At 43.1% G+C, this 14,372-nt stretch overlaps 1 protein-coding gene across 8 annotated transcripts in view; it reads left to right on the top strand.

Annotated features, from left to right (window-relative positions):
• The window catches only part of LOC111647725 (uncharacterized), a 105,714-nt gene that overhangs the window by 41,638 nt on the left and 49,704 nt on the right, over nt 1–14,372 (top strand). For all 8 annotated transcript variants that reach the window (XM_087171521.1, XM_087171524.1, XM_087171525.1 and 5 more), the window contains exons 8-10: nt 5,670–5,880; nt 6,939–7,686; nt 10,113–13,055. In XM_087171521.1, the coding sequence (XP_087027647.1) occupies nt 5,670–5,880; nt 6,939–7,686; nt 10,113–13,055 (3,902 nt within the window). The remainder of the gene's footprint in view (nt 1–5,669; nt 5,881–6,938; nt 7,687–10,112; nt 13,056–14,372) is intronic.

Consider the following 14,372-nt stretch of genomic DNA (forward strand, 5'->3'; position numbering starts at 1 on the left):
TAGGAAGATTGAAGGAAAACCAGATTATGATCTGATCTGCCAAATGGTGTTAGAGCTGAAGCAGTGTAGGCTATCTTGATATTTGCATACAGCAGATCAAGTGTCTTATTTTCCTTTGTGGGACAGTCAGAGGTAAAGCCAGTCAGGTGAGAGTGATATGGTTAAAATCCCCCGATATTGCAATGAAAAATCAGAGTGCTGGGTCTGTACCCTCGCAATAGTCCCATGAATGACGTCACACATGACTATAGGCTCCACTTGTGGTTAAATGTAAACAGCTGTAGCGTTAACACCATAATTTAGAATTTGCTCTCGTTGAAAGGGGGCACCAGTCCTCTGGGAGGACAACAATGAATTACTTCATTGATAAATTTATCAATCTAATTGCAGAAGCCATGACTTCTCGATTCAGTTGAACTCCAGTCTCTACGACAACAGAACACAACAGGACAACAACTGGGTGTAAATAAAGGAGTCTATTAACTAAACTACTATTTACAGAGAAAATGCAAGGTGTAATAATCTTAAAGATGAAAACAATAATGAAATGAGCAGTGTGATGAGTTGGCAATGGTGGGAGAGAATATGTTATGGCTATACACTATGGCTATACAGCTAATGATGCTACGTCTATGAATGAGATTTGGTAATCATATATTACTATATTTCGGCATCAACCCACTCATGAGCAGAGTGTTAAGACCGGCCTACTGTGAGTTGCGCTGTAGCTGGAGATCCTTGGCTGGAACCCAGATGGGTTAGGGCTGCCATGGTAACCCTAGGTGGATTCTCCTGGTGTCCCGTTATCACGGTGATGGATTCTGCTGGTGTCTCAGTGGTTCAGCTCTGGTGGAGTTTGCCAGGAGACTTTCTGTCTCGGGCACTCTTGATTTCTGGTAGGCTCTTCTGCAAGCGGTCATGGTCACATGTGTTATCTGCTGGCGTCTCTTGCGGATTGATGTGAAATAAACTGTAAGGCACTTCCCTTTGACTGGATAACTTAAGAGGAGACTGGAATTGACCAGATGACTCTAAACTGTCAAAAACCTTCAAAAAGGAAAACTTGATAATAATTAAAAGTTACAAAATTGCTCTGAGGCACTCCTGTTGTTTTGGTTCAGTTGGTTATGACTTGGCTTATAAAAATAAAAGATCGTGCATGGAAACAAAAAGAATGTTACTTGGATCACGTGGCAAAGAAAGAATAAAGGACGTGGACAAAACGATCAAGTGCAAAAATGACTAAGAGCCATGAGTTTGTGGCTAGCAACCTAGAGCTACGAGTTTACATAGTTACTGAGCTGGGACTTTGAGCTGAGCAAAGTGTGAATTGATCACGACTGTTTTATCTGACCCTTTGACCCTTGGTCTGGTTCTGTTTCTCTCTGACATGCTAAGAGCATGGTCTGTTTATGAGAGAAGGGTCCTTTGTCTCTGTTTCATATCAATTTGATAGTTGGTTAGAGTTGGTTATAGTTGGATAGTGGGAAGAGTAACAAAGTGTCAATTTTGGGTCCATAACTCTGTATGTCCTTACAATGAACTTCTTTAATGGGATTGTGACTGATGCCAGGCCAGGTATGTACACTACACAGCAATGCTGACCATGTGAGAGAACTCCCTCAGTACATAGTACAGTCGAGTTGACATTTCCCATGTGGATGATGGTAGAAAAGGCTTATATCTCCATCTCCTAGCCTTTAGCTTAGCCCGGGCTCTGCATCTACGGTACAGCTTCTTCAGCTCAGCCGGTATGGGATGTTTAACTCAGTCAAAGTCAAAAAAAAATTAGACAAAAATTAGACATACAAATATATTGCAAAAAAACCCAACTACGAGCTATACGGACTTGCTGCCAGCCCATCATTCAAAATTTGTTTATTTATTATTATTTATATGTAATAATGATTGGACATTATCAGCTGAAAATCTAGACACTATGAATACAGTGTGGTATAAATAAATAAACCCTAACAATTTACCACAGGGGATTAATAGTAAGTCATTCTGATTCTGATTCTGATAAATGGTTTGAGTTTGTTACTTTGCTAACACCTTAGCATAAAGTTTAATTTCAGTATTAAGTAAGCTCACGGGCCTATAGTTTGAACACACTGTAGGAGATTTGTTTTTTTTCAGTAGGAGTGAAATAATAGCTATGTTTGAATTAGTAGACAAAGATCCGTTGGAAATTGAAGTCATATTCATCATATTCAGAAGTGAAGGGCCAAGTTGAGGCCAAAAGGATAAATAGAATTCTGGAGGTAGTCCATCAATGCCTGTTAATTTGCCATTATTCATTGATGTTAACGTTGTATAAAGTTCCTGTAGTGTAAGAGGTCCATCAAGAGTAGCAGAGGCCTTTGGTGGAAGTTAGGATAGACAGAGGGGTGCAATAACATTTTGGAGTCATAAAAAATAATTTCATATTTATAAAGTTCTTTAAAGTAGGATTTGAAACTATTGTTAATTTCATTGGGATCAGAAGTGATGTTTTATTTTATAATTACTATCACAGGAGAGGGAGTAATATTGTACTGAATATCAACATGGTTGTGATTCGGTCATAGGTACGAGGCTGCTTTTATACAATAGTTCTACGAGCACCATATTAGTTAAATAAACAACAACAGATTATGGATTTGTTTGTTTATTTCATCATCTATTTGGCAACGGCAACACAAGTTTACACAGTTCTGCAACTAGACTGTTGCTAAGTAACACATAAACATTTTCCTGACCTGCACAGTGCACACTATCTTGCTACTCTGTCTACACGTTACCTCAGTTGGGATCTGAAGTATCCAGGCTTCTTCCCTTCATCCTCTTCTGACGACCAGACATCATTTAATTCAAATGTTATTTTTGAAAATATTTTCATCTTTTCAAAGTTTGTTATAATCTAAGATAGATGACAACCGTTATTGTAGTGCAGATTAATGGTTAATAGATCACCTGCGAAGAGGAGTAATACATGTAGTCAGAAATTCCAGTGATGTTATACTCGATATCAGCACTCATGGAATGCCTCTAGTCCAATCAAATTACTTGATCAGAACTAACTGTTGTCGTTTGATCTGATATTTGCTATTTTATGACTTTTCCTTACTTTGCTACAAATCAAATGACTTGGCTGAAAGCTATGTTTATATTTATCTCAGTTTGTTCTCTCAAAAGACCCTTGAGTTTACTCATTGCAAAGTCTCTTTTTTGAGCTATGTCAAGTTGGATTGGATTATTTGTTACATTCTGTCCAAGAACAATGACAATTCTTTCTGGAGACTAGTAATACTTATACGTTTATTTTTGTTAAGATTGGAGGCAAAGGAAGGAAACTGATTAGAATTTGATGGTCAAAGATCAAGGTCACTGTGACATCATAAAGTCAAGAACACCGCAGAGACTGTGACCATATTTCATGATAATTCTGGTTCAGCTCGATCGTTTTTTTCCAGGAGAGAATCTGTTTTCAGGATGATATTAGTATAACTGTGAACTGTTAACTGGACCATCACTACTGTGGGTTTATAGAGTCGCTGAGAGTTAGTTCTTCTAACACCAGTCTCAATATAACCTAATACTAACAGACCTGAGCATCATAACAAGGACGGACATGTTGATTCTTATCTCTCCAATATATAAATACATGTTATATCATGCTTCTAGTTTCTGAGCTTCTAGTTTTGACTTAAAATATTAAACCAACATAATGATGGTGCATCATTCTCAACTAGAAAACCTGAGATGAATCGTTTGACAGAATCAAAAAAGTGTTCCTCCTCTTGTCCCTCAGTCCTCTTCTCTAATGATAATTTATATTCTATGTATGAAGTTTTCTTTATTAAACTAAAGGGACTGGTGGTGTTTTAGAGGGAAGCTTTCTATGAGTTTGTATCATGTGTGCACAGGAGCTCATCCTGCTCCTCCACAGGTCAACAGCTGGTGGTGGTAATGCACCAACAGTTACAGCCATGCTCCAATAAACGCAGTGAAAAAGAAGACTGCTATGAAATCAACACAGCTGGAAACACAGCTGGGCTGCGGATGAAAAGTCAAAATAATTTCCTTTCTAAGCACTTCTCCTTGACCTCAATGGAAAATGTCATGAGGTCAAGGATAGATGTGAAGGCGAATTCATAAGGACTTAGGAAAAGGCAAATTGACGAATCTGACTACATTTACACAAAGCCTTTTTTAACTTAATTTATTTATAATAAATGGATAATAAATCCTCCTTTCCTAACCACAAAAACAAAACAAACAGGACTGAAATGTTGAAATAAGAAAACATGAAAGAAATATAAAAAGAGAAAGTAGAGTCATTAAAATAATAATTAAATAGAAATAAGGAACTGAGCAAGAGGCCAGAACAGATTATATTCAGTATATATATAGTTTCCTGTCATAGTCGCTTTTGAGATTTCTATACAACTACAGAACATTAATTTTAATGCCATTTATGTATAAGCTATAGTACTTTGTTATGATGATTATATTGATAACTATAAATTAAATATACTTGTTCTTCATGATGACTCATAACTGGATTTAAAGAGAATAAATCTATATTTCTGGATTTGGGCTTCAGTTGATCAGACAAGGATTTCCATCAGTTCTGGATCGTGTCGCAAACATAAAACAGCTGCTCTGTTGTTTCTACATTTACGTGGGTCTGCTGTGGTCAATACTGCGTCATTTTAACATGTTTCTGTGGCAATGAATTGTTGGACATTTTGCTTTTCCTTTGGTAAAGGAAGGTCCAGTCTTTCCTATGCTAAAGGAGATAAGATAGGAAGCACTGTAGCTTCTTCCCTCATCACTGGATCAACTCTCGTCATGGCTGCTGCTCAGGTGTTTTTGAGGATGGAGGAAACACAGTCATACAAACTGTATAATATTCATTTGCTGTTTAATTGTTAGGATTCTTCTCACACAGATGTGCCAGTACAACATTCAGACTGTGTGTGTTAAATAGTGGAGATAGTGAGTCTCCTCCTCACAGTCCCCTCAGCTAACCTCTCTTCCCTGTCTGTCTCATATTGATGATGTCACAGTAGCTGAGTCAGTCCCCTTGCTGAAGAAGAAAAGTGTCAGACTCACAGTCCTGAACCAGTGCTGACTAACAGAGCTGCAGACAGGGAGGACAGAAACCAGGAAGCCTCTGCAGGACAACCTGGGGGCAGTGACTGTGTCTTTCTGTGCTCAGGCTGCTCAACAGGTTCTGTGTTCTTCCCACACACTGACTCATTAGTGTTGACTGCTGTAACTGTCAAACATTGATAATAAGTTCACCGGTTGATATATGTTTGATATATATATATATATATATATATATATATACATATATATTTATATGATGTGTGAAGACACACACTCAGAGTGGTGGTGAGGATACAGCAGTGTGTGAACAGGCAGGTGAAGGGTGACGTCAGAGCGGTGATTGACTGCTCTCCTGCTCCTACCTTACGAGGGCGTTACTTCATGACTTCATCAATGTGAATTGCTCCTCTTCATGACATAGTTTCTGGTGGACAAGTCTGAGTCCAGTTCTGGGTTTCTGAGGTCAGTGTTGATAATGTATCCTCACTGAGATAACAGGTGAGAGTTATATGGATTTGTGTCATGTGTCATGTGTTTCTCCTTAGATGTTTTCTTTGGTGTTATTACAGGTATGACTCATCTTCAGATATCCAGGTGGAACCAAAGGAGGATCTGCACTTTTACCAAGAAGGCCGAATGTTTCAGCACCATGCCATCCTTGATACCTACAGCCTTACATCTGCTGGTTGTTGGCAGAGGGAGGGGGGCTCAGAGACAGACAGCGTACAGGAGGAGGTGAGGGAGCTGAGGAGACTGATCCAGATCCACAGAGACTCAAAGGTGAGTGACAACTGACTGGGAACAGATTTGTTCAGCTAGCTTTAGCTTCTTTTGCTCTTTATGATGGTCACTCTCCAGTTGTGTTGTGATTGAGAGAAAGAGGGTTTTTACATTGCTGCTGTCAGGCCTTTGTGTTGCATCATGTACACATATACCTGTCCTGCTGCCACACCTTTTTAGCCCCCTGCGGCCCGCCCCTCTACACGCAGCTGAGATGTCAGCTATATGAACAAACCAATCAGGAAACTGATTCTCATAAAGTTCGAGTTCAGCAGCAGCTTGTGTGATTGAGTTCACTGTGTGTGTGTGTGTGTGTGTGTGTGTGTGTGTGTGTGTGTGTGTGTTTACTGTGCCCCTCCAGCTGGATTCATAGTTGATGTGGCGGTACTGTGATACCGCTGTCATGGTTACTGTGTGTTAGATTAGATTAGATTAACTTTATTTATCCCACAACTGGGAAATTCATTTACCACAGCAGAAAAATAAACATCTATGTAAATATACAACAAAAATACACCAAATATACACTAATAAATACAATATACACAATACACACGATATGTACCTGAAAAAGTGCAAGTTTGCACATGGTCAGGAAGAGCAGGAGTTGTGGAGTCTGACAGCTGCTGGAATGAAGGACCTGCGGAACCTCTCCTTACAGCGAGGATGTAAAAGTCTGCTGCTGAAGAAGCTACTCAGAGACCCTACAGTGTCATGCAGAGGGTGAGAGGTATTGTTCATGATGGATGTCAGCTTAGCTAACATCCTCCTGTCACCTACTTCCTCAATGGAGTCTAGGGGGCAGCCCAGGACAGAGCTCGCTTTCCGGATCAGTTTGTTGAGCCTCTGCCTATCCCTGTCATGTGTTGTCATTGTTATTGTGAGCTCACTACATTTTCTCACTGGTGAATCAGAAACAGCTGAAAGACACAATCAGGTGAACTGACTGTGTTGTAGTTAAACATCAGCTGTCCCTCAGTCTGTGGCTGTGTGTCAGTCAGAATCAGAGTTTGATTGACAGCTCTCACAGAGACTATATGTATATGTTCTCATTGCAGGTAGAGTCTGGTTTTGCTGGAACCACCACTGCGACCCTGGTCAGCCCTGCCTGTGCGCGCCAGCTCTGCTCCAGCAGACTAGAGACCAGGCAGGATGCAGGCCTGGCTGTAGTAAACACTGAGAACTGTAGCACAGCACCAGAGGAACAGGGAAGTACTCCATCATTGGACGAGAGAAAAGAAGGGGCAGGGCCTGTTGTTGTCACTCATACATCCTGTACCAAAGGACACCGTTGTAAGAGCCAGGAAGCCGGGAAAGGACTGAGGGCCACACCAGCTGCCAACTCTCCTGCTGGCCGGAACAGGGAAAACAAAAAGAGAACTACAAAAAGACGTGCAGCAGAATTTGCAGTTAATAGAAACTCCCTGGAGGCTGGTACAGGTACTGCATGGGGGTCCACCAAGATAACAGGAAGTGGACCAGAGAAAAAAGGAACTGTTTCAGCAGTTGCATCAGTGCTTGGTGACAGAGGAGCCACAGAAACTCTGCACAGTCCTGGAGCACAAGGGACTCCATTACCCAGTGAGCCAGAGTCTGCACTAGGTGGTGATGGGACGTGCGCTGGCAGGAAGGCAGTTGCCTTGCCTACCACCATCGTGGTAGAAAAACAGGAAGGAGAGGAGTGGGAAGTAGACGTGCTGATATGTGAACGAGCAACAGAGACGGAGACAGAGATAGAGACAGAGAGTCCCCCTGAAAGACGAGACCAGTTGACCTCAGCTCTGGGATCAGCTGCTCAGAGGACAGGTGAGTTTCTCATTCAGTGAGTTTCCCACTCAGAATGTTCTTCTTCCAGTGATCTTCCATTTGTTAATTTAAACTCTGTCACATGACATCTGCTGTCAAACAGAAGTGTGGTCTCTGTAACCTGAATCCTTCAGGAACAGCTGAATCAACTGAGTTTTAACTAACACAGCAGTTTAGTTAGTTAAACTAAACAGAGGAACTATCTGTCACCTTTTAGATTTGATAAACATTAAAGGACCAGTGTGGAGGGTGTAGTGACATCTAGTAGTGAGGTTACGAATAACCCTAGCCACCTGAATACCCCTCCCCTCATTCCTCACCACTCAAGGCGTGTAGGAGAATCTACGGTGACCTTCAGGCAACGTAAAAAAGTGAAAGTGTTTGGTTTGTCTCTTCTGGGCTACTGTAGAATAATGGAGGTGCAACATGGCGATTCTGTGGAAGAGGACCCTCTCCCTCTGTAGATAAAAACACAAAAGTACTTAGTTTCAGGTGACTATACATGAAAAAAAATATGATTATGAATATTAGATTAGATTTCTGCCAGTAGATCCTCTTCAGTCCTACATACTGGTCCTTTAACAAACAGCTGTTCATCTCCACATCCAGCTGTTACAAACCAACATGTTGATCCAATTGTTGTGGTGTCTGTATCCAGTAGTCCCTCTATTTGGTCTCCACCAGCTCGTCTTTAGCTGCTAAATGGTTCACTATGTTCACCAGCTGCTCTCTGAGTGTGTCGACAGCAGTAGGTAGAGGACAGAGGCTGATAACAGCTGCTGGAAACAACACTATGAGAGCGGAGAGAATAAAGCAGAACACTAATACAAAAAAATGTGTTAGTTAAAATTCTTTGTAGGTTTCTCAAGATGAGTGACTCATTCATATGTTGGTCCTAACTGTAACAATAAAGTTCTCTCTGTCATTTATTGAAATCTAGGAACATCAGCATCAGCTCTTAAAGACAAGTCTGACTGTTCAACAACGGTAGTCCTGGGGCTGAACGATATGCAAAAAAAAATCATGCGATATGAATCAATTTTTTTATTTCACTTTCACAGAAAATTTGTAAAAATGATGATGATTGTACAAAGCAGTCATGCTCCTTTACATCTGCATAATAATATATATATTTGTAAACCGGGGCGTCTCTGCAGCACCACAAGACTTATGGTGCTAACAATGCACAACAATGCTGAGACAGATTTTAACCTTATTAAAAAAAGTATATATTTTTTTTATTCTATTTTTTGGTAATTATATTTCGATTAATTGTGCAGCCCTACAGTATATATACACTGTATATATGTATATGTATGTCTATATGTATGAATATATATATATATATATATATACTCACCTTCCACTTTATTAGGTACACCTGTTCAACTGCTCGTTAAGGCAAATATCTTATAGGCCAATCACATGGCAGCAACTCAATGCATTTATGTCTTATGGTCAAGACAATCTGCTGAAGTTCAAACCGAGCATCAGAATGGGGAAGAAAGGTGATGCTGATCTAATGGGATTTTCACACACAGCCATCTCTAGGGTTTACAGAGAATGGTCCCAAAAAGAGGAAATATCCAGTGAGCGGCAATTCTCTGGACGAATATGCTTTGTTGATGCCAGAGGTCAGAGGAGAATGGTCAGACTGGTTTGAGCTGATAGAAAGGCAACAGTAACTCAATTAAGCACTCGTTTCAACCGAGGAATGCAGAAGAGTATCTCTGAATGAACAACACGTCAAACCTTGAACCAGATGGGCTACAGCAACAGAAGACCACACAAAGCTCAAATCATCTCAAACTGGTTCCTTGAACATGACAATGAGTTCACTGTACTCAAATGGCCTCCACAGTCACCAGATCTCAATCCAATACAGCATCTTTGGGATGTGGTGGAACTGGAGATTCACATCATGGATGTGCAGCTGACAAATCTGCAGCAGCTGTGTGATGCTATCATGTCAATATAAACCAAAACCTCTGAGGAATGTTTCCAACACCTTGTTGAATCTATGCCACGAAGAATTGAGGCAGTTCTGAAGGCAAAAGGGGGTCCAACCCGGTACTAGCAAGGTGTACCTAATAAAGCGGTCGGTGAGTGTATATATGTATGTACTGTATAATCATACTATAAATATAATCTGATTAAAAAAATGAAACATGAGCAATTAGACCATCATACCTGAACTGTCTCAGCTGTGCCTGATCTTTCTGACTGTATCTGGGTTCACTCAGGTTCCTGAGTGGTGAGTTATTATTGGTGAGGTGTTGGTTTTCTTCTTCAGTAATGAACTTGGTGAGTAAACCACAGAAACCGTGTTTAGAACAACCATGAGCCGAGCTGTGATAGACCAGAGTGCTTTTAAGAAAACGTCAGGTTTCCTTTGCAGGTGTTAAACTGATCCTGTCTTCTTTCAGTGATCATGGGCCAGGAACAATCCCGGCATCCCCAGGAAAGCCAGTCAGACTCAGAGGAGCCAAGACAACAAGACTCCACCAACAAGAGTTCTCAGTCTGGCAGCAGGTCCCCGGATTCAGAACGAAAACCCCGCAGAGTGCTCTGGCGTGATGGAGGCTGGATCGGAAGCACAATGGGTTCACACCCACATGGACTAGAAACATTACCAAAAACAGTCTGGTATCAGGGTGAAAACCTAGACCAGGACGCCAGTGAAGCCTCCCAGCGACAGGAAGTGAACTCCCAGTCGGTTTGGTATGACAGTGACATAATTTATGAGAGAAAACATGAACAGCTGGAGCAGGCAGAATGTGATCTGAGCTCAGCCCAAGCTCCTGGTCTTCATCCTCCACAGCTGTTAGAACAGGCTCTTATTTCTCGTCAACAGTGCGCCGCTCTGAGTCAGCCACATGCTGCTGGAGCACAGCCAGCACTGTCACATGGGCCTGCTGCACAAAGACGGGAAGTACACGGCTCACAGCAAGAGGAGGAAGTAGGGCCAGATTGGAAGGAAGGGGGAATGGCGGGAGGCAGAGGGGAGGTGGGTCTCACAGAGACCACTTATGGCAGAGAGAGCTGTGAAGCAGCAGACATCGAAGAGACCGGAGAGGAGAAGCCGGGGGGTAGGGAGAGAGGAGCAAAGGGCAGGAAAAAGAGGAGGAAGAAGAGAGGGAGGAGAGGAGGCGCTGAGGCCAAGCTGAGCTCCAGCTCCAGTATCGAATCACAGAGTCAGAGCGAGACCCAGACTCACAGAGAAGCAGTGACAAACCTGGGCCCTCAGTCAGAGACAGAGTCAGAGGCCCAGGATCTAACAGGAAGGGCACTGATCCAGTCCAATGTTTCTGAACCCGCCTGCAAAGAGGAAGCTGACAAAGACGCCATGCATCTACCCTGCCAGACAGAGACCCAGACCATGGACTCTCATGGACTTGACTGTGACATTACAGCCTCAGAGTCTAGTTATACTGGGACCACAGACCACGGGAGAACAGGTCTGACTGAGGCGACAGCGACAAAGGAATCATCAGAGGACAAGAACCAAAGCCTACATGATGACTTTAATCCAGATTCTGCCATTGCTGCTTCAGACCTGAGTCAAACGGTCTTCACAGAGGCAGACATAGAGGAAATTACAACTGTGCCACCAGGAGGAAAGGAAATACTCAACCCCTCAGGGCTGGAGTCACAGGGTGCTGCCACTCCAGTCCAACAAACAGTGGGTAGTATAGACACTGAGCATCTGACAGCTGCTGGTGAAGCTAGAGCATCTGAGGACCAAACAGGTTTGTTGGAATCTAAGCCTGCAAAGGAACTTCCTGTCAGACATTCAGATCCGACAGAACTCACAGAGGACTCGTCTCTGGTGGAATTTCCTGAACAGAATACACAACATTTACAATCCGTGTGCTCTGCAGAAGCTGTCGGTCTGCCATGGGAAGGTAGAGCAGATGGTTCACCTCTTCAGATACAGGAAGGAAGCACTGTGACAACTGTGATGGAATATTTAGGGCATTGTTTGGCCTCTGAGATGCTGGGATATCAGCAGCTCGAGGAGGAGAAGACACATGCGCTGTGGGTGGGTGTGGAGGGAGAGGGTAAGGAGACAAGTGTGGAGAGTATGACAGAAGGAAAGGACAGTAGGATGGTGTGTGGTGAGGAGTCATCTTCGTCAGACAGAGAGGAGAAGGCCGAGGATGAAGGCATTCCCTCCTCACACAGAGAAACAGAGCAGTGTTATGAGAACAGCTTGCTGGCCACAGCTGTAGCAGTAGTAACTGTAGCAGTAGTATCAGCCGTGGTGAGCATAGAGCTTAGCCAGCAGCCAGCAAGCAGTCCGTCAGACAGTCAGCAGTCTGCTAATGATACACTGTTAGTACAAGATACTAACTTTCCCGCTGATACATTAAAGCAGCTGAAAGACCATCAGTCCAGGCAGCTGACCAACAAGAGAGAGACACGACACCTGTCAGCTGAGACTGCAACCGAGACTGAGGATCAGCAGGTCTACCATCCACACCCTGATCCTCCTGAAGGACCAGCTAACACTGACATGTCAGAGGAATCCCACTGTGCACAGGTAGAGAGTGAGACAGCAGCACAGCTCCATCACAGAGACCTCTCAGCACCTGCTTACACTCCCACTCTACCACAGCTCCAGAAAGAGGAAGTTCAACCAGATACTACACAAAACAACCTGTTTCAAGTTCACATGAAACCTGCAGATGAAACCATTACAGCTGAGGAGGGCAACCAAGCTCACCTGCAGACAGAAACCCAGCTGTCCTGTCCTGGTGTGGACGCAGGACAAGATCCAGAGTCCCCACACACACTGTGCCCCAAGTCCGAGTCTGAGGGTAATCCCCAAGACCAGTGTCAGGTCAGAGAGACACAGGATAGAGATCAGGGTCTCCCTGTTGAATCTCCAACTGCTTTGGGTGAGGGAGGGCGGCAGGTCCAGGAGCAGGACAGTCCAGGAGACTTACAGTCTAAGACAGAGGAAAAAGTGAGCTGCCAAAGAGGTGTTACAGACTGTCAGGCTAAAAGGTGTGACAGCCTTAACCCACCATATGAGGGCGAGGGTCCCACTGTAACACTACCTGTTGGCCCATGTGTTTCGGCTCCTGTGGCCGATCCCAGTCCAGATGAACCGACTGCCCCCATGAGTGTGGAAACAGGTGAATCCCAGTCACCCCAGTCACTGGTGGACATGAACCTCATCACTGCCACCTTCCACAGCAAAGGTACTGAGTCTGTGGCAGGGGATGATGAGAATGGTTTATGTGATGAAGACCCAGACTCTGTGGATACAGTGGATGGATGGAAGCAGAGAGAGAGAGACAAGATGGAAAGAGAAGAGGTAGCATGGAAACATGTGGTCACAGCAGAGGACACACCCCACACAGGTAAATACCTGTCTGTCTGTCTGTCTGTCTGTCTGTCTGTCTGTGATTATCTTGACATGGCCTCATCACTCACACATTTGAATAACAAACACACACAGTCCATGTGTTTTTACACATGAAAACCACCTTAGCCTCCTCAGAAATAACACACATGAACCAGCTGATGTTAACAGCTGACTGCAGTAAACAAGTTTAATTCTCCTGTCAGTGGTCAGTTCACCTCAGCCATGGAGGTGACATTCAAACAGTGACTGATATAAAAATAATGCATTGCTCAGTCTTCTGAGAGTCTCTTGGGGCTGGTTTCACAGAGATATTTTAGACTGGTCTGTACTGTTGGTTCAGTCCATAGACGGTTTTACAAAAATAAGGACTGACTCATTTTAAGAACATCAGACACCTTACACACAAGCTAACTCAGACGTAAGACTAATGTTACCATCGTAGCAATCATTGACACCTGTGCTGTCCAGTAACCCCAAACAACAAGAAACATGAAAACATGGCTCATAATTTGTGGTTTGCAGAGAAGGGAAAGATTTCTTAGAGACTTTTTTTATTGTTTCACTCCTCACCGAAAGTAAAACATCCTTGTAAATGTTGAATTCTTCCAAAAGACAAACAATTTTGGCTAGAGTAAACAAAGCTCAGGGGTTGGACGCTGTTCCACATATTTTTTTTTATATTTATTGAAAAAGGTCTTAATTTACCCAGAATTCATTGTACCACAGTCCATCTTAAGACAGTCAAGAACTAAACTGCTTTGTGCAACAGATGAATTTAGACTCAGTCTATTTGAAGTCTGCCTAATTGTTCTATAAAAGCCACAGTCAAAGTCTGTCTTTGTGAAACCAGCTCCTGGATGTAGAGTCACTTCACTATGACTTATCCAACCTTTACTTCACCGTTCATTTTTAACAGTGCTCGATCCTTCAGCTGCTTTGTCTTCACAGAGAATGGAGGGAACAGGGCAGGGACTGTGTGTGTGTATCAGTGTGCGTGTAACAGTTGTTGATCCAGCTCCTCTGTTTGTATGGAGCACTGTATCCAGGCAACCTGGTGATGTCATCAAGACTTAACATTGGACAGTGAAACTGGGCTTGGGCTGGGTAATGGTGTGTGTGTGCGTGCCTGTGTGTGTGTGTGTGGGTGGGTGGTTGGTTGTGTGGACAGTGATGCAGAGCCACATCATCAACTTGTGTTTCAAATGGAGTGTGTGGTGGTTGATGTGATGTCTCACAGCAACCAGGTCCTGTAGGTCAGTCAAACCTGGTTCTGTGGTTCCATCAAACCTGGTCCTGTGTCTGTACATGTAGA

The sequence above is a fragment of the Seriola lalandi genome, unplaced genomic scaffold (genome assembly GCF_002814215.2).
Source record: "Seriola lalandi dorsalis isolate HSWRI2012SDOR001 ecotype SW California unplaced genomic scaffold, Sedor1 jcf7180002055008, whole genome shotgun sequence".
Classification (NCBI taxonomy): Eukaryota; Metazoa; Chordata; class Actinopteri; order Carangiformes; family Carangidae; genus Seriola; species Seriola lalandi.